Source organism: Carassius carassius, chromosome 1, assembly GCF_963082965.1.
Source record: "Carassius carassius chromosome 1, fCarCar2.1, whole genome shotgun sequence".
Taxonomy (NCBI): Eukaryota; Metazoa; Chordata; class Actinopteri; order Cypriniformes; family Cyprinidae; genus Carassius; species Carassius carassius.
In genome coordinates, this window is record NC_081755.1 from 6,265,098 (window position 1) to 6,286,982 (window position 21,885).

General features: G+C 42.0%; 1 protein-coding gene across 1 annotated transcript in view; it reads left to right on the top strand.

Annotated features, from left to right (window-relative positions):
• LOC132139978 (uncharacterized) overlaps positions 1–21,885 on the top strand; it is a 65,894-nt gene that overhangs the window by 12,402 nt on the left and 31,607 nt on the right. Inside the window, exons 2-5 of the mRNA XM_059548724.1 lie at positions 7,232–7,576; positions 7,689–8,039; positions 9,376–9,480; positions 19,668–19,769. Of these exons, the coding sequence (XP_059404707.1) occupies positions 7,232–7,576; positions 7,689–8,039; positions 9,376–9,480; positions 19,668–19,769 (903 nt within the window). The remainder of the gene's footprint in view (positions 1–7,231; positions 7,577–7,688; positions 8,040–9,375; positions 9,481–19,667; positions 19,770–21,885) is intronic.

Consider the following 21,885-nt stretch of genomic DNA (forward strand, 5'->3'; position numbering starts at 1 on the left):
TGGTGTCCCGGCCACGGCTGATAGTGCTATAAAGGTAGTGACGATGCCCACTGCTCAGTGCCCATCTCCACATATAAGCACAGCCCTTCACACAGGGCTCGCGCCCATAAAAGCGACTCAGGTCGATCGCGCGCACTACATAGTAAATGTGCCCACTCCTCAGTGCCCACAAACACTATGTCACACACGGCATGTGGTTTCTGTAAAAACGAAACCCGTGCACGTTCGTTCTGCCCAGGCAGACAGCGAGTCGAAAGCAGTAAATGTGCACGCTTACAGCCCACAATTACTCACAGACAGCACGAGTCCCACGGGACCCGCTCAGCCCTCCCTCACTCGGTTAAGCACCGTGGCGGGGTCGAGGACGAACGATCTGCCCGCTGTGATCAAGCGCGCTCCCCGCCTCAAATGTCACAGGCATAACGCCCATGTTACAGCACATCGAAGCGCTGCCGTTGCCCAGCCAACAGAGCGCGCTTCGCATCCAACCCTTAGCCATTCATGCAGAAGCATGGTCAGCGCTTCCAGGGGTTTCGGATTGGGTGCTAGACATTATAAAGAGAGGCTACTCGCTACAGTTTTTTCAACGCCCTCCGCGCTTTTTAGCGCGTGTCGAAGGGGGGCTGTACAGCAGATACTTTCTAGTGCCCAAGAAAGACGGGGGTTTCAGACCCATACTGGATCTAAGACAGCTGAACAAGGCATTGGTGAAACGCAGTTTCAAAATGCTTACAACCAGGAAACTCCTCGCGCATATTCGCAGAGGAGACTGGTTAATGTCGATAGATCTGAAGGACGCGTATTTTCAAATACAGATAACGTCACGTCACAGGCGATACTTGAGATTCGCCTTCGAGGGCCAGACATACCAGTATACAGTCCTGCTGTTCGGCTTGTCCATGGCTCCTCGTACGTTTACGAGGTGCATGGACGCAGCGCTTGCTCCTCTCAGACTCAGAGGCATGCGAGTGATGAACTATTTGGACGACTGGCTGATTCTGGCTCAATCACGATCAGAGCTCGTGGAACACAGGGCCATTTTACTCGATCACCTCGAGAAACTCGGTCTCAGTGTCAACTGGACGAAGAGTTCGCTGAACCCCAGTCAGACTATACTGTTTTTGGGTATAGCTCTGGACTCACGCTCCATGATGGCGCGGCTGTCGCCACAGCACGCGTTGGGCATTCGGCGTGCAGCGAGCTCTCTCCGCTGCGGCGCGACCTTCTCGCTCAGAGAATTTCAGAAGATGCTAGGTCTCATGGCCTCAGCATCACCAGTTCTTCAGTTGGGCCTGCTCCGCATGCGCCCCTTGCAGTTCTGGCTGAAAGCGCGAGTACCGCGCAGAGCGTGGATATCCGGTCAGTTGCGTCTCAAGGTCAATCAGAGCTGTGTTACAGCCTTGAAACCCTGGACAGCGAACGACTGGTACCAATCAGGTGTAAGCCTGGGGACTTCCTCGAAAGTGAAAGTGGTGTCGACGGACGCCTCCACTTCGGGATGGGGAGCGCTGCTCGAGGGCAGACCGTTCTTTGGCCTGTGGTCAGAACGGGAAAAGCTCCAACATATCAACTGTCTGGAAATGCTGGCAGTGGAGAACGCGCTGACGCGCTTTTGTCCCCGAATCAAGGGCCACCAAGTCTTAGTCCGTTCGGACAACATGTCTGTGGTGTCCTACATAAATCGCCAGGGCGGTCTCAGGTCCCGAAACCTGTACAGGTTGGCGGAACGCCTCCTGGTTTGGGCTCAGCGCAACTTGTGCTCGCTGAGAGCAGTTCATGTGCCTGGGCTACAGAATCTGGGTCCAGACAGACTGTCCAGAAACAACATTCCCACGGGCGAATGGTCTCTACACCCACAGACAGTCCAGCTGCTGTAGGAGAGATTTGGCAGGGCGGAAGTGGACCTCTTCGCGTCCCACGAAAACGCTCACTGCCCCGCGTTCTTTTCCAAGAACGAAAGCACGCTGTCACAAAGGTGACCGTGCTGCCCGCTCTATGCTTTTCCCCCCGTCTCCCTCCTTGCGCAGGTGATAGAACGGGTGAGGGAAACAAGATGCTCAGTACTGCTTGTAGCACCACTTTGGAAGAACCAACCATGGTTTCCAGATTTGATGCAGTTAGCAGACACTGCCCCGTGGCCAGTGCCGTTGAGGAGGGACCTCCTTTCGCAGGCCAGGGGCTCGATTTGGCACCCTCAACCGGAGTTGTGGTCCCTCCATATGTGGGCGCTCAACGGTTACCCGCTGATCTCTCAGTGGGAGTGCTAAATACTATCACTCAGGCTAGAGCTCAGTCGACTCGACGGCTATATGCCTCGAAGTGGTCAGTATTCTCCAGCTGGTGCACAGCTCGGGGATTTTCACCCCTTAGTTGTGAGGTGACGGAGGTTCTCTCCTTCCTACAGGAGCTGTTGGATAAGGGCAGAGCCCCCTCCACGCTCAAAGTTTACGTGGCGGCTATCGCAGCGTTTTCTGAGACAACACTCGGTCAGTCAATAGGAAAGAACGATTTGGTCATCTGCTTCCTTAGAGGAGCTAGAAGGCTGAATCCTCCCAGACCTCCCTCAGTCCCTGTATGGGACCTCTCGACGGTTTTGGAGGCCATGAAAGGTTCCCCTTTCGAGCCTATCCGAACGATTAGCCTCAAACATCTGTCATTCAAAACAGTGTTCTTGTTGGCTCTCGCTTCAGTGAAGCGTGTGGGTGACCTGCACACGCTCTCTGTGAGCCCGACGTGCTTGGAGTTTGGGCCTAATGACTCAAGAGTCATACTCAAACCTAGGCACGGTTATGTGCCGAAATCCCTCAACACACCGTTTCGGGCTCAGGTTATTTCCCTGTCTGCCCTGTCGGTGTCAGAAGAGGATGGGGACTCCCAAGTCTTCTTTGCCCCGTTAGGGTTTTAAGAACTTATGTGTCTCGCTCTCCTGTCTTCAGACAGACTGAGCAGCTGTTTGTCTCGTTCAGTGGACGTTCCAAGGGAATGGCTGTTTCGAAACATAGCCTATCCAGATGGATAGTTGGCGCTATAGCGTTAGCTTACACCTCCAGGGGCCTTCAGTGCCCACTGGGTGTCAGAGCACACTCCACAAGAGGCGTCGCCTCATCGTGGGCGTTGTCTAGTGGGATTTCCTATATACAGGATATATGTATGGCGGCAAGATGGGCCTCGCCGTCTACATTTATCAGGTTCTATAACCTAGAGGTTCCCGCTCTGCAAGCAAAGCTGTTGTCGGTATAGTTGAATCAGTGTCCTGATTGGAACTCTGAGATCGCAAGCGCGATGCGCTGCCGACTGTTATATGGGCAGTATTGCGTAAGACCCACATTCCCACATTGGTCAGGCCTTGCCTTGAATATGTGATGTCATATTGCCGCGTCTACGAACGCTGCTAGATATGGGATGGAGGGTTTCCCCCTCCTGTTCTAGGACTCTCTGTGAGTCCCTCTGGTGATTGTGCACTGTAAATCCTGGGCGTCGCTTCCAGGTTTATTGGTGTGTGATCTCAGAACGCACGGCGTTTTACTGAGGGTTCCCGTAGCGTCTTAGCTAACACGAAGTACGAGAGAACTCTCGTAAGAGAACGTACTCGGTTACTCTCATGAGATGGAAGTTCAGGATGTTGACATTGAAACAGATCCTCACGCAGATTTGCCCCCAGGACTGGTTCGTCTCACTGGACCTGAAAGATGCTTACTTTCACAACCAGAAAGCCCCCCATCACAGACGATTCTTGAGATTCACGTTCGAGGGCGTGGCTTACCAATATACAGTCCTTTCCTTCGGGCTAACTCTAGCTCACCGCACTTTTTCGAAGTGCATAAACGAGGCGCTTTCCCCTTGGCGACAGATGGGAATCCGTGTTCTGAAGTCTCTCGATGACTAGCTCATTCTAGCCCAGTCGCGAACCAAACTAGACCATCACAGATCCGTGCTCCTGAACCACTTAGAGTGCCTAGGACTAAAGTGTTCACTGTTCCCCAGCCAACGTATCTCATTCCTGGGAGCAGTCTTCGACTCAGTCCATAAGAGGGCTGTCATGTCACCAGAGCGCGCTCTGGTAATTCAGCAGCTCGCAGCTTCCGCCAGGAACAAAGCCTTTTTCCCTCTGAAGATCTTTCAGAGGATGCTAGGGCTGATGGCTTCTGCCTCCCCAGTTTTACAGCTCAGCCTCCTACGAATGCGGCCCCTGCAATACTGGCTGAAACTCTGGGTCCCACCTTATGCTTGGCGGCACGCCCGCTTTTGCATCAGGGTCAACCAGGCCGGTCTGGCAGCCCTGGAACCTTGGATGAACCCTGTTTGGTTCAGTTGTTGAGTACCCTACAGGTAGTTTCCAGAAGGACGGTGCTCTCAACAGATGCATCGAACCTGGGTTGTGGCACTTTTTGCGAGGGCAGACCAGCCTTCGGCTCGTGGTCACACGAGGAGAGGCATCTCCATATCAACTGCCTCAATACTTTCAGGCATTCCTGAAGGGACGTCACGTTCCTAGTCCAGTCGAACAGCATGACAGTCCCAGTGTCCTACATAAATCACTAAGGCGGTCTTTCATCTGCCGCCTCTGCGCACTGGCAAAGCGCCTCTTGGAATGGACATTACCCAGGCTGCGATCGCTCAAGGCGACTTATATACCTGGCAGGACAAATCTGGGAGCAGACATGCTATCTCGTATGAATTGATGCTCGATCCCCAGATGGTTCTCAAAATCTGGGAGATTTTTGGGAAGGCAGAGGTCGACTTCTTCGCCTCAGAAAGCAACTCTCATTGCCCAACCTATTTTTTAAAGGACACAGATGTGCTGGTCCACAACTTGCCCAGCCTCCTTCTTTAAGTTTTTCCCCCGATCGCTCTGATCCCTTAGGTCATCAGACGAGTCAGGGAAGACAAGCACAGAGTCCTCCTGGTGGCCCCACTCTGGAGGAGCCAAGTCCTCGAAGCTATTCAGGTTTTCCGTGAAAGTCCCATGGCCAATCCCCCTAAGGCGGGACCTCCTCTCTCAGGCGAACAGGACAATCTAGCATCCACAGCCAGAACTCTGGGCTCTGCACATACGGTCCCTCGATGGGAGCCTTTAAGCCTCCCCGGGGACATGCTACACACCATTTTTCAGGCAATAGCCCCGTCTACAAGATGCCTCTACACCCATAAATGGTCAGTCTTCGTTGACTGGTGCCCAGCACGAAACCCTGACCCTGTTGAGTGTGACGTATCTCCAATACTGTCATTTATCCAAGAGCGTCTAGACAAGGGTCTCATCCCTTTCAAGGTGTACGTAGCAGCAATCACAGCATTTCATGCTCCTATGCACTGTCCAATCACTGGGTCGAAACAGCCTCATTGTGCGTTTCCTGAGAGGTTCAAGGCGGTTGAACCCCCCACATCCTCTCACTGTTCCCACTTGGGACCTCACTTTGAACCGCTGCGGCCTGCTGACCTTCGGCCCCTAACGCTCAAAACCGCTCTGCTACTTGCTCTAGCATTGGTCAAGTGTGTTAGTAATCTGCAGGCCCTCCCAGTGAGCCCTGCATGCCTTGAGTTTGGACCCAATGACTCAAACCACAGGTAATTCCCTCCTGGCACTGCCTCCTTTGTCAGGCGAGCAAGAACTGGAATTTATCTGCTCCCTGATGTCTTTGAGGATATACATTGAGCGGTCACAGCCGTTCCGGCAATCTGACCAGCTTTTTTTCTGCTTTGGTGGCCACACCAAAGGGTCTCAAAGCAGCACCTCTCACATTGGATAGCCGACGCTATTGCTCTGTGTTACTCCTCTATGGGCCTTGAGTGCCCCATAGGAGTAAGAGCCCACTCCACTAGAGGGATGGCCTCTTCTTGGGCCTGGTCTAGTGGTGTCTCTATCAAGGACATCTGTGAGGTGGTCGGCTTGTCCTCGCCGTCCACTTTTGTCAGATTCTATAACCTGGACATCCCGACCTTGATTGCTCTGGTCCTTTCGGTATGACAATGACTCTGAAATAATGTCTCTATCAGACTACATCATCATGCCAACTCCAGGGAGCTAGCTCCCTCTTAGAAGTGTAGTGTAAAGGGTTCAACGCCTCTGGCCCTCTCACTTGTCCCCTGGACCCCAAGGTGTCCAAGACAAGTATTGTTGTTCCCTACAGTGGCACAGTGCAGTTGAATTCGTTCCCCATACGCAGTATGAGTGAAGTATGGAAATGGAACATACTCGCTTACGAACATAACCTCGGTTCTCTGAGATACGGAACGAGTACTGCGTTATATACCGTGCCACGAGGCTGCGGCTTCAGTGTCGTCGCTTCTGTCGTATGACCTGATTTCCTCTGGCAATTTGCTTGCTTATATAGCCATTTGCCCTGCCCATTTTGGCGGCTTTGGTGCACTGCATCGCCACAGCGCTGCCATTGGTTTAAAAAAGTTTACAGATTAAACCAATGGCAGTGCAGTTGCACTGCGTTATTGAAAAAAGGCTTCAGTATGGAGGGAAAAAGGAGCTTTTCCCTATATGCAGTACTCGTTCCGTATCTCAGGGAACAGAAGTTACGTTCATAACAGAGTACGTTTTCCAGAAGAACGGCAACATTTGCTATCTGACCTAAATTAATAAAATATATTTACACATTGAAACATATACATTAAATCACGTCAAAATGAAATAAAATACATTGTAGATTTCTAAAAATTAAAACTTGAAAATTGACATGAACAAAACAAGTTATGTTTACGCTGCATTTGGAATATTATGATATATTTACAAATAAGGACACACCATTTCTCCTCCAAGGCTGTCTCTGGTGAATCAGCTGCAGTGTTTGGAGACTCTGAAATTAGAAGAGCAGAATGTGTCAATGGGGAAATATGTTACCAACTAAAGCACGCTAGCAAAACTAACATTAATTAATAAACATGTATATTGTACTAAAAGCTAACTTTTAAAAATGTATGTAGCAGCTGCTAAGTTACCAGTTAGCGGTTTATAAAGATATCTAGACTAATTTTACAACATAATTCCTTTAATTGAAAACCAGAACCAGTGTATTAGAGAAATGGGTTTTAATCTTTTTTTCTTTTCAATCAAAGGTAAAAAGAAAAGTTTCTGTGCTCCAGTAATACAACTTTTTTTATACAAATGAATTTGTACAGCAAATTTCTAAATGGCAGAAAGAAGTAATTTCTGTATTTATAGCTGTTACATGCTGAGCATCCTGGTGTTTTATTTAATAAATATTGTTTATTCAAATTTTAGGGTTGACTGTACATGGTCCCCCTGGTCCTCTGGTTGCTCCTCTGGGATCTTCAGTGGTATTGCCCTGTTATGTTGATGAGCTTTCACCAATGGAGGGTCTTGAGGTGGAATGGAGAAGAACAGGCTCAGAGACTTTGGTTCATCTGTTTCTAGAGGGTGAGAGTCGACCAGAGGCCCAGCAGCAGGATTATCATGATAGAGCTTATTTCTTTACTGATCAGATTCAACATGGAAACTTCTCCCTCCGTCTGAACAATCTGAGAGCTGAAGATAAGGGGCAATACACATGTACAGTTCACAGTCAGCAGGATTCTGGTGAGACTGTGGTTCAAATAAAAGATGTTGGTGAGTCTGGATCACATGAGTTCCATAATTTTCATGATAAAAAAGGAATACTGTACATAAAATTAAAACTATGTTGTATCTGATGTTGGAACTGTTTATTTAATTCTTTCAGAACGTTTGCTAGTATCAGGATCGAGTCGCTCCGTATCTGTGTCTGTGGGTGAAGACGTCACACTTAACTGCTCTGTAGACTCTCACATCCCACCTGAACATTTTGAAGAAGTTTCATGGAGGAAAACAGATGAAGATATTCTGGTTCTGCTCTATCAAATGAATAAGACTTTTCCAGATTCATCAGATGAGAGATACATAGATAGAGTTGAGTTCTTCACTGCTGAAATCCCTAAAGGAAACTTCTCTCTCAGACTGAAGAGTGTCAGAACTGAGGATAAAGGAGTTTACATGTGTCAAGTGTTTGCTGAAGGACTTTCAGCCAATGCAACTGGAGTACTGAATCGGATGGGTGAGTAACAGATAAACATAAACATTACACAACTGATCTAACTGCCAAACAAACCAGTTTACTCTGTCAAGTCAATACAATAGATGAATACATTTTTGGTTTAGCTTTTTTTTTTTTTTTAAAGCTGCAAGGAATTGTAAGAAAGTAAGTACAGTGCATTCAGAAAGTATGCAGAGCCCCTACACTTTTGCAGTTTTATGATGTTGCAGCCTGTTAGTACAATCGTTTAAATTCAGTACCCCATAATGGCAGATAATTTTAAAAATGCCTGTAAATTTAGAGAAAAAAACCCCCTGAAATATCACATTTACATAAGAATTCAGACCCTTTGCAAAAACACTTGGAATTTAGCTCAGGTACTTCCCATTTCTCTTGATCTCTGTTGAGATGTTTCTACACCATAATTGGAGTTATCCTTTTGCAAATTAAATTGATTGGATATGATTTGGAAAGACACACACCTCACTATAAAAGGCCTCACATCTGACAATGCATATCAGAGTGAAAACCAAGCCAAGCTTAAGAAAAAATTAAGAAAAATTAATTGACAATATCATGAAAATAACAAGTGACCGAACAGCCTGTATAAACAAAAGAGCAGTACCACCCCATACAAAAATCTATATCAAGAGATTGGGATATACAGAGTAAGACAATGTGGTTGGAAAAAAATTATAATCAGAATATCAACTTGGATAATAATCATGCATGCACTGTAAATGTTAATGTATGAACTTAAATGGCAGTTGGCCAATTTAAGGAAGTCACATTCTGTAAATTAGTTAAGAGCAGTTTCAGTTTTATTCATGGTATTATAGTAACATACTGTAAAGTAGATTACCGTAAATAACTGTTAACAGTAAATTATTGGCAAAAGTGCTGCCAATTTTCTACCATTAATTCACAGGACAATGCTTTACAGTGTTGGTCTGACTGGACCTTTCAACACTGCACTGTCATCTAAATATTTCTGACACATTTTAATTTCCATATCAGGTCTGTTGTGATTAATTTGAATGTCCACCTTCCTAACCTAATCCAACTTCACATACATTTTTATTTTAAATAAACCACACCTATGCTAATGAATATCCACAGCAGGGATATGTTTATTTGCTGCTGCTTTGGGTAGTGAGTCCCTGTAGCTGAAGAAAAGGGAAAAACTGCATGTGTTGGAGATTGTTCTGTATTTGAAATATTGCTGAATGCTGTTTCAAGAAGTAGTAGGGACTAAGTCAGACTTGGCAAACAATAGTGGGTACATGTTTTATCTGCCCCACTAATAAATTACACCAACTTTGTCTTCTGTGTATAGTCTAATCTCTGTATTTCCCAGGTCTTTCTGTTTCCCACATAATGGTGTTGATTTTCTCTATTACTGCATCTGGATCTGCACTTGTGCTCTGGTGGCTGATCTACTGCAGATCTCAATTTTTCACAGGTATGTTTACAGGAAAATTACTCAAGACATTTATTCAATGCAGAGAGATAAACTAGAAAATATCAATGTCCCAGTGTTACAGTTTTAGGGAAATCAACCAACCACTTTCAGGGTTCCCACTCTTTTTCAGAGATCATTTTCCAGGACATTTCCAGGACATTTCAAATTTCATGATGATGGAAATAAAATATAAGGATCACATATTCACAGCCTAAAGTAATATATTCCTCTCTCCTCTCTTAAAAAAAGCATACAATTAATGGCTATAACCCAACTATAAAATCAGAAATGCACCAAACACACACACACACACACACACATCTGGTTCACTATCCTGCTAGAGAATCTCCTTAGACATAATGGTTTTTATACTGTACAAACTGTATATTCTATCCCCCTACACTATCAGAGAAAACTTCTGACATTTTTACATTTTTAAAAAAATATTTAGTATGTTTATTAATCCATTTCCCCCATGGGGACTGCTGGCTGGTCCCCACAATGTAGATGATCTCAGGTTATACTATCCTTGTGGGGACCATTTGGTCACACACACACACACACACACACACACACACACACACACACACACACACACACACACTCACTCACAGTCGGCAAAGAAACTTCACTGTACTGTTTGTTGCTAAGAGAAACGTCTGTGTGGAACTACTAGGTTGGTGAAACAGAGCAAACAGACAATAGCAAACGTGCCTTTATATACACGTTTATATAAGTACTATTATATACTACCGGCCTCCGCCTCATGTTCACAAGTCTGTGCTGCACAATGAACATGCAATTATCGCTGTGCATCGCGTCAGCATTTCATTTTCACTTCCTATATCGTTTATAAAACAGGTTTGGGAAGTTTGGGTCTGATTTGTCATGGGGATGCAAGACGTTCCAATGATTCTAAATAAAATAGACTTAACAAATCGATAACCTTTTCTCAGGCAAATGCCGTCACGCATGCTGTAATTCACCGTGCAGACCCCTTGCACATGCGTATCAAAATAATTACTTTATAATAATATTAACATGTAATTAAATATTACCTCCATACCAGTGAACATTTGCTGCAAACATTGCTTAAACAGCGTGAGCTCACGTGTCAAAACTCAGCATCCCTGAACAGAGCGCTTTCTGTTACGTTAATTGTTTCAACCAGTTGTCGGCCAATTCTTTAATGATCAAGAAAATTTAAAAATAATAATTTTCCAGGACAACAAGATTTTTTCCAGGACAATCTATGTTTTCTCTTATTTTCCATGTGTTTTCCAGGACTGGAAAATTGGTCATTAATATTCCAGGATTTCCAGGTTTTCAGGACGCGTGGGAACCCTGATTTTTAGAATGTTTACCTCTTAGTTGACTTTTAAGATAAAAGACAAAGTATTTTAACATAAAAAAAGACCATTAAAAAGATATTTCACACAAAAATAATTATAGTAAAATAAGATAATTATCTAATTTTACTGCCCCTTGTGTCATGACTGACTTTCTACAGCTGAACAATTTCCCACATCTGCAGTTCAATACAATGCAAGTTAACAGCATCCAACCTTTAATATGTCTAAGTGGAAAAGAAAGCCAAACTTTTCCTTATGTTCAGCTGTTGCACAGAAACTTATTATTAACATCTGACATGTCTTTTTGTTGAGTGTTTCAGGTGCAGTGTTAGTAAAGTTACTTTGGAAATGTAATAGGTTACAGATTACAAGTTACCCTATTTACATACATTACATTACATTACATATACACAATATACACAATACATACATTATTAATGTAACTGATTACATTTGATTTACAATAGTGCTCCCCAGCCGGCATTTAAACATTGATTCGCTGGTGAATTAACATCAGGTACCATGGTTGAATCAATGTTGGATTCGATTTTGCTAAATGGATCAACGTTGATAGTGTGATATTGTTTCACCGCTGAAATTATGACATTGTTTCAACATCTTACCTCAGCATGGGAAAGGCTCAAATTGAGGGGGATGTGATCCCCCTGGTGGAAAAAAATGACAAAACGCTCCCCCCATTGAAACCTCCATCCCCCCTAACCATCCACTTGAGTTTAAACTTTTACCAATGGAGGGTCTCTAACCATCCACTTCAGATTAATAATGTTGTGTATTATGTGAAATTGGTTGTGGAAATTAAATGTTAAACTTCTTTACCTTATGATAATTCATGAACTAACGGCGATTGGCAAATCAGAACTCGGTACTGTAACAAGGTTTTTTGAAAATGGTTCAAGCACAACATTTGAAGTTCTTTAAAAAGAAGACAAGAGAAGGTATGGTTTTCCCTTAATTAGAATTTAAAGACATTCCCTTGAAATAATGTTATTGTACTGTATGTGTGACTGTGAGGGACTGAGAGACGATAGGAGAGTTGACGAGTGTGTCACAGACTTTGCAAAAAACAAACAAAACCAAATCTTGAGTCCAGAAGCATTCACTGCTCGATGAAGGCCATTAGAAAGCAGTTCAAATGAAAAAAAAGTTTTTGTTTTTATATTGATTGCACATGCAATGTACTTTTCTGAATATCAGCACATAAATATGCAAATTTTATACAACAGTGAAGAGCAATGCGGTGTGCAACGTCCATTTATAATTCGACCACTGAGCATGGGTCTTTCTGTTGTTGATGTTGTTTCTGATGTTGGATCAATGTTGAATTAGGTGTTGATTTTGCTAACTGAATCAACATTGGTAATACAACATGGCAGCTGTATGTTCATTATAAAGGTTAAAAATCCAATCACTGGAAGCAATGGCTTTACAATCAAATTCAATAAACTACTACATGCTGAAAATTGTAAAACAGCAGTTTTATTTTTGAAACATACTGTATAAAAAATGAAAATAATCTCAAACTTTAGCTTGCAGTGTTTGTGCTTGGATGTATTGTTAAAAACCTATAGTAGAATAATCCAAATACAATATGTTAAGATTCAAAGTTTTTGTACAATAACATGCATATTTTGTGCTTAGTTTTTTTTTACTGAAACCAGTTGATCTTTTATTTTGGTGGAAAACTATAGTTGCTGTGAAAACATTCTACTAATGTGTCTCATTACAAGAGATTTGTACATTTTTGCAGTGAAAATGTTGAACTGTTTGAGAAGGAACCTGCAACAGAAACCGTGACGGTGGTAAAGGGGAGTAATGGCAAGCTCAGCTCCAAATCTCAGCTTCAGAGAGCAATCTGACTGACAGTAAATGTGAGGTGTCTGCAAATGAAAAATGGATTGAGGAAACTGAGACCCACTTTTCTGCAGTAGAGGACAAACATTGATAAGACAGAGTCAGCATTACCCTCTGCGACAAAGCGAACAGCACATCTGGAGATGAAGACAGATGATCTTTACTGCAGGTTTGAAAGAAGAACACCCATAACCTGCCCTGAACGCCTCTCCAAACAACCGTTCACACCATTCACAACTCTTGCAACCCGTCCTGAACACCTCTCCAAACAATCGCTCTCACCATTCAGACCTCTTGCAACCGCCCTCTCCCCCACACCTGCAATACCGATAAGTGAGGATGAGGTGCGCCAGGTCTTCCGGAAGCAGAAAAGGAAAAAAGCACCAGGTCCAGATGGTGTTACACCAGCCTGTCTGAAATCCTGTGCTGACCAGCTGGCCCCCATCTTCACACAAATCTTCAACAGATCGCTGGAGCTGTGTGAAGTCCCTTCATGCTTCAAACGCTCTACCATCATCCCCATCCCAAAGAAATCCAAAATTACAGGACTAAATTACTACAGGCATGTGGCTTTAACGTTTGTGGTCATAAAGTAATTTGAAAAACTGGTCCTGGCCCACCTGAAGGATATTACTGGACCCTTGCTGGATCCTCTTCAGTTTGCCTACAGAGCAAACAGGCCTGTGGACAATGCAGTAAACATTGGACTGCATTATTTTCTGGAACACCTAGACAGACCGGGGACTTACGTGAGGATCCTGTTTGTGGACTTCAGCTTGGCCTTTAACACTATCATTCCAAACCTCCTCCGGCCCAAACTAACTCAGCTCTCTATGCCCATCTTCGTTTGTCAGTGGATAAACAGCTTCCTGACAGACAGGCAGCAGCTAGTGAGGCTGGGAAAATACACATTCAGCACCCAAACAATCAGCACTGGAGCTCCCCAGGCCTGCGTTCTATCCCCTCTGCTCTTCTCCCTGTACACCAACGATTGTACATTTAAGGACCACTCTGTCAGGCCCCTGAGGTTTGCAGACGACACCACACTCATCAGCCTCATTCAGGATGGTGACGAGTCTGCTTACAGACAGGAGGTTAAAGATCTGGCTGTCTGGTGCAATCTCAACAACCTGGAGCTTAAAATGCTCAAAACAGTAGAGATGATAGTGGACTTCAGGAGAACCCCCCTGCTCTCCCTCCACTCACCATCATGAACAGCACTGTGACTGCAGTGGAGTCATTCACGTTCCTTGGCACCACTCTGGACCTGAAGTGGGACATTCACATTGACTCCATTGTGAAAAAGGCCCAGCAGAGGTTGTACTTCCTTCACTAGCTGCGGTAGTTTAACCTGCAACAGGAGCTGCTGAAACAGTTCTACTCCACCATCATTGAATCCATCCTCTGCACTTCAGTCATGGTTTGGTTCAGCTCAGCTTCTAAATCTGACCTCAGAAGACTACAGAGGGTAGTCCGGACTGCTGAGTGAATCATCGGTACAACCTTTCTTCTATCCAAGAACTGTACTTATCCAGAGTGAGCAAAATATACCTGTACATACATAACTGCTTACTGAGTGAAATGACATACAGCCAAGTATGGTGACCCATACTCAGAATTAGTGCTCTGCATTTAACCCATCCAAAGTGCACACACACAACAGTGAACAGACACACAAATTGTGAACACACACCTAGAGCAGTGGGCAGCCATTTATGCTGCAGCGCCGAGGGAGCAGTTGGGAGTTCGGTGCCTTGCTCAAGGGCACCTCAGTCATGGTATTGCCAGCCCGAGACTCGAACCCACAACCTTAGGGTTAGGCATAAAACTGTAACCACTAGGCCACAACTTCCCCAAAGAATATCTGTGTATTTGGCATCAAAGATGTAGAAGGTAAACGCATTTTACTGGACTTTATGCACGATATACTTCACAGCACGCTGGCACCAGTTTTCTCAAGTTTCAAGATAAGGAGATTGTCCTGCATTCCGCGAGAAGCTGGTATATCATCCATAATGGCTGTTCTCCTCACCACACAAGGCTGAAGAGTACCATCGCTGTATCAGCACCAGATAAACCATGTACGATCAGGCGATCATTCCGGATTTTAACATTTTATACGAAGGGGGAAAACTTATCATCCCAAACCTTACAACACTAAACTTCAGTCCAGTCTGTTTGCCAGCAGTGAACAATACTTATAACAATTCTTAATGATAGGTTGGAGGGTGTCCTTTTTTTAATAATAATAAAAATGTGTTTTCTTTGCTCATATAAATAACTAGAGTTAAGCTATGTTCTATTTGACTCAAATGTAAATTTGTATGCATATGTAAAATATTGTGCGTTATTGTGGGACTCATCTGTCGCCCGCTCTAGTTAGTTGCCTATTGTATAAAGTTGCCTTGTCATTTGGGGACTAGGCTTTAGTTCTTGGGAGGGGGTAGGGGATGTTCACCATGTTCTCTATATTTTATAGAGAGGGTATACTAATTTGTCGAACACTTTATTGTCAGGAATTCACACTGCTTAACATCTACCTCCCAAATGCAGACTGTCCAAAATTTATAACTAAAATGATTGCCCTATTTAGCCAATATAATACAGAATTTGGAATATTTGCCAGAGACTTCAATTGTAGTATAGGTATCATTCTTATATCAGACCATGCACCGTCTCCCTTCGGCTATCCCTGCTTCAGCAGGTGCATCCAACTAGGAACTGGAAATTTAATTCTTCGCTCCTTATGAATACGCAAGCCTGTAATAATATTAGACAATGGCTGGAACAACATAAGCAGGATAAAGCGGCCAACCCTGTCACTCCTACAGTGATACGGGATGGAGCTAAAACGGTGATTAGAGGACAGCTGATTTAATATACATCCGCAAGGAAAAAATCGATTACTGAGTGAACTGAACAATTGAAGAAGGAGCTTACTTATTTATAGCAACTTCATAAACATTCGCCCATGGAGATAAACTTGAAGAAATTTTTATAGCAATCCACAAGCACAAATATGTGTAAATGGGAAAATGGAAAACAGATTTTCCCTGTATGCTGACGATATAATTCTGTATTTGTCCAATCCAGAAAGCTTAATACCAGTGGTATTTGGGAAGTCTCTGTTTATAAAGTGAAAGACAATATGGTATAAGTCAGTTTCAAGACATGTTAACCAATTGTTCCCTTAAGTCTTTCTCAGATTTAAGGGTAGAGTTCCATTTCCAAGACAGGAGTTTTGAAATGGGAGGACAATATCTCTGGAGTGGTCCAAAAATAGAGGAGATTTTGATGAACTCCCAAATTTTGAAAGAAAGGATTTCTGAGATATACTCTGCACTGATAGATTATCATAATTCTTCCTTGGTCTCACTTAAAAGGGATCTAGGATGTAACTTCGGTGAAGAACAGTGGGGGACTATATGTCAGAATATTTTCACTTCATTTTTCTTGCAGCAAAATAGCTGAACAGAACTATAAATTTATGCATAAGTGCTATAACAAGTCTCAGTTAGGTTAACACAGTACACATAGCATTGGCTTTTAAATAATATAATAAATAAAAAGAAAAAGGATAGAATAGAAAAAGAATAGAGCAAGCTAGTGTTAGAGATCTTTACACACACACACACACACACACACACACAATTGCATAATAAATGAAAAGAAAATAGAATACAAAAAGATTAGAAAGGTAGTTAGATTTTTTTTAGAATAGAATTAGAATAGTGAGTTTAAAGTTAGAGGGTCAAATAAAGATGGAAGAGATGTGTTTTAAGCCCATTCTTGAAGATGGCTAAGGACTCAGCTGCTCGGATTGAGTTGGGGAGGTCATTCCACCAGGAGGGAACATTTAATTTAAAAGTCCGTAAAAGTTACTTTGTATATAATTTTAATATATATATATACAAAAATAACAGAAATAATCAGTAACAAAGGTCAAGTACAGTAAAATAATAAATTAAGAGCAGCAATATTTAAATGTAATAAACTGATGGAAAATACAGTACAGATGCACTGAAGAGAGAAAAGCTAATTGAAAATAATTCAATTAAATTACATTAAAATTACATTAATGTCAAGCTGTAGTTTTAAATATGGTCATACATTTTGTTTAGTATATCTTAGGTGGCTAAAAGTTCTATAAGAGACATCCATATTCTTCAGAAAAAAATCACCCTTGTTTCTTAAGTTGTAGGTGTACTGTTCTAATCATAATGTTTCTTTCAAAAGTTGTTTAAACAGTTCCAATGTTGGTGGCCTTGGTTGATTCCAGCTGAGCAAACAAATTTTTTTGCTAAGTATGATATTATGCCAAGTCTCTTTGCAGATGTAGGGTCAAGAGTCTTGTCCAATACCGTACCAAAGAGATATTGTGTTGGCATATTGTCCAGTGGAATTTGTAAAACCTTGGATGTGAAATCGTCTACTGCTTTCCAGAAATATTTTTCTACACTCCCAAAAGATGTGCATAACTGATCCTATGTAGGTTTTATATCGGTGACATCTGGATGACACATTAGGATACATTTTACTCAAACAAAGTGGGTTAAGAGACATCCTATGCATAAATTTATAGTTCTGTTCAGCTATTTTGCTGCAAGAAAAATTAAGTGAAAATATTCTGACATATAGTCCCCCACTGTTCTTCACCGAAGTTACATCCTAGATCCCTTTTAAGTGAGACCAAGGAAGAATTATGATAATCTATCAGTGCAGAGTATATCTCAGAAATCCTTTCTTTCAAAATTTGGGAGTTCATCAAAATCTCCTCTATTTTTGGACCACTCCAGAGATATTGTCCTCCCATTTCAAAACTCCTGTCTTGGAAATGGAACTCTACCCTTAAATCTGAGAAAGACTTAAGGGAACAATTGGTTAACATGTCTTGAAACTGACTTATACCATATTGTCTTTCACTTTATAAACAGAGACTTCCCAAATACCACTGGTATTAAGCTTTCTGGATTGGACAAATACAGAATTATATCGTCAGCATACAGGGAAAATCTGTTTTCCATTTTCCCATTTACACATATTTGTGCTTGTGGATTGCTATAAAAATTTCTTCAAGTTTATCTCCGTGGGCGAATGTTTATGAAGTTGCTATAAATAAGTAAGCTCCTTCTTCAATTGTTCAGTTCACTCAGTAATCGATTTTTTCCTTGCGGATGTATATTAAATCAGCTGTCCTCTAATCACCGCTTTAGCTCCATCCCGTATCACTGTAGGAGTGACAGGGTTGGCCGCTTTATCCTGCTTATGTTGTTCCAGCCATTGTCTAATATTATTACAGGCTTGCGTATTCATAAGGAGCGAAGAATTAAATTTCCAGTTCCTAGTTGGATGCACCTGCTGAAGCAGGGATAGCCGAAGGGAGACGGTGCATGGTCTGATATAAGAATGATACCTATACTACAATTGAAGTCTCTGGCAAATATTCCAAATTCTGTATTATATTGGCTAAATAGGGCAATCATTTTAGTTATAAATTTAGGACAGTCTGCATTTGGGAGGTAGATGTTAAGCAGTGTGAATTCCTGACAATAAAGTGTTCGACAAATTAGTATACCCTCTCTATAAAATATAGAGAACATGGTGAACATCCCCTACCCCCTCCCAAGAACTAAAGCCTAGTCCCCAAATGACAAGGCAACTTTATACAATAGGCAACTAACTAGAGCGGGCGACAGATGAGTCCCACAATAACGCACAATATTTTACATATGCATACAAATTTACATTTGAGTCAAATAGAACATAGCTTAACTCTAGTTATTTATATGAGCAAAGAAAACACATTTTTATTATTATTAAAAAAAGGACACCCTCCAACCTATCATTAAGAATTGTTATAAGTATTGTTCACTGCTGGCAAACAGACTGGACTGAAGTTTAGTGTTGTAAGGTTTGGGATGATAAGTTTTCCCCCTTCGTATAAAATGTTCAAATCCGGAATGATCGCCTGATCGTACATGGTTTATCTGGTGCTGATACAGCGATGGTACTCTTCAGCCTTGTGTGGTGAGGAGAACAGCCATTATGGATGATATACCAGCTTCTCGCGGAATGCAGGACAATCTCCTTATCTTGAAACTTGAGAAAACTGGTGCCAGCGTGCTGTGAAGTATATCGTGCATAAAGTCCAGTAAAATGCGTTTACCTTCTACATCTTTGATGATATATATATTTTTCATATATAAATATATATATATATATATATATGAAAAAAAAAATATATATATATATATATATATATTTTTTTTTTAATCAGTAAACAAAAAATATAATAATAATAGAAGCAAATAAGACAAGTATCAAATAAGCATGTGTCCTATTTTGTGTCCTAAACTCCTGAAACGTTTCGTTTAGAACATTGTGCAATTTATGAAAGAAATCAATTAAATGTGTATGGGAAAAAATTCTGATGTAACCCCCTTTGAAATCATTGACATTTTCATAAGTTACTGATTACAATTACACTTTTTTTCCCTCAGTAACTGTAATTGATTACAGTTACATTTATTTCGTAATTAAATTAACATAATTCCATTAAATCTAACTAGTTAGTTCCCCAACACTGTTCAGATGTAATATTCTTGAATATTTCAGCATTTTTAAACGACATGTGACAGGAAGTGTTAACACACAAATAACTATTGACTCAAAGCAAACATTTATAGTTACAAAATTTAAAATGTAAAACAATTTTTTTTTACCCCCAATGATTACAGGAAATTGGAAAACACTATGGGAATCAAGACAATCAAGATGAATCCAGACAAAACCTGAAAAAGTATACAAACCCTTAGGAAATTATTTCGAGAACCTTTGGTGAATTAACTTTAGGGATTTGCTTATAAACTCCAGTCACAGCTAAGTAAGCATTTAAAAGGGTAAGAGTATGTAAAGTGTCTAAAGATGATATACGTACACTTACATTCTCTATTTGTTCTTCAGACCCAATTGCAACCAGACATGTCAGGACTCTTGGGGTTCTTCATGCATTCCTTCCAAATATTATGATGTTTGTGGCTTTTGTCCTCTGGGGTGTTACAGAAGGTGAGTGTTTCAGATCTGTTGATCGCACAATAACAAAACCACTATTATTATTATTTATAACCAGGGTAGGCACAGTAAGGGGTGCTCTCAGCAGGATTTTTGATGCCGATTACTGATTGCCAATCACAGAGAGCAGTATCAGCAGTATCTTTTTAAAAGCTTTTTATCATGTAGAAATATTTATGATCCAATCATGATTTTTAGACATTTATTCTGGGTCTGAATTAAAAAAATGTAAATGAATTCCCCTCTTAGGAGACTCTTGTGAGAGGGGATTTTTTAATAAGGAGTGGAGCCCCTTTTTTCAAACAGATATTTTTAAATATATATATATATATATATATATATATATATATATATATATATATATATATCAATTAAATGTTTGATCATACACTGCATTTTTGTTTTGACAATACACACAGCACAAGCCTGATTTAGTGAGCTGTATGTGAGGCAGCATTTTACACCAGGTTCACACATACTCTGTTTGCAGTGCGCATGCAGTCCATGTGTGAAGGAGCAGCACTGACAGTTATTTTTACCGCAAACAATGTGCTGTCACTTTAATTCAGTGCAGAAACAATCTCCGCACTTCTGCAGATGCACCCCTCCTGGACCTCATGCACTGCCTGACCATAACCTTGTACTGCATATGCAGTACCGTCACTCCCTACACGCAGAGTATGCAGTTTGCGTAGGGCACCAGCTTCCTGGGGGGCACCATGCCAGTTGCTCAAAAAAAAAAAAACTTTCGTTTTATTAACATATACGTATATGTAAATAAACATGTAAACATTAACATATGTACATAATTATAAAAAATGTGTTTCACGGTGAAGACAGTAGACAGGCAAAACACCCGTGATGCGTCATTCATGCATCCGCACTCGTGCTCGCACTCACCCATAGACAGTAAAAGAAATGGACACAGCGACCCCATTGGATTCAACGGAGACAAGTGAAGTCAATTAGAAGCACGCGTTTCCTGGGGGTCGAGCGTACTACGCAGACTCAAACTAAGCTTGATGACATAGATGTCACGTGAGCAACCTGTCTGACACTTGTAAGTCTTCTAATAGCTGTGCCAAGAGAAATCTGAATCACCCACGCCAACTGTGTCTGTCGTTGGCTCCTCCCGTGACAACGTGCATACGCACATGAGCTTGTTCTTAAACTTGTTCTTCTGTTAGTAAATTTGGAGTCTTCTAAATGAGCGCCCGCATGCACAAGGTTAGTAATTAGCATAATACACGCCCAAACCAGCTCCATATAAGGGCTTTCCACAAAGCACCACTTGTCCAGAGAAAGAAAATTATGGCACAGAAACAAAAGAACTTTAACAATAATGAACGTGAGGTATTGCTGTCGGAGGTGGAAGGCAGGAAAATGTTTTATTTAAAAGTGTATCCACTGGCGACGGTTGCAGAAGTAAAAAAAAAATGTGGTTAGACATGAAGTTCAAGGCCATAAGAAGAATTTTAGTTCCACAGAGGAAAAAAGACATGGGTGGAGGGCAGGGGCCACCTGATCGATGAGGTGCTCCATACTCAAGATGCCCTCATCCTTGCCATTAAGGATGTGGCAGCTGGCCTACAGGAAATAAATGAGTCACTGAATAAATTAATAGCATTGCTTGGCGATAACGAAAGTGCATAAGTATATAAATATTGTGGCAAAATTCTGTTTTCTGATACGTTTTTATATTCCCTAAAACCTTTTTGCAATCTTTAAACCCCCTTTTTACAAATTCCATTTGCTTAATTATAGAATTCCACTGTAGCAAACTACAAAAGCTATTTAGAAAATAGAATGAGATTATATGCTAATACAAACGTTGTATCAACTGAAGGCGTGCTTGAAGCGCTGCTTGGGCTGGCGCGTGCATCTCGTCACCCACAAGTTCCGGCTGTACATGTCGTCCATAAGGAGCGGGTACATCCCGTGCCATTGTGATGTTTCGCAGTACACAACATGCTAAAACAATCTGACAGAGTATAACAGCATTCCACCAGCTGCATCCAAGCACATCCAAAGGGATTTGAGTAACCCGATTGTGTGTTCTGTCACTAAGCACGCACAGGCATGTTTCAGGTTGTAGCGCACTTCTTGAGGA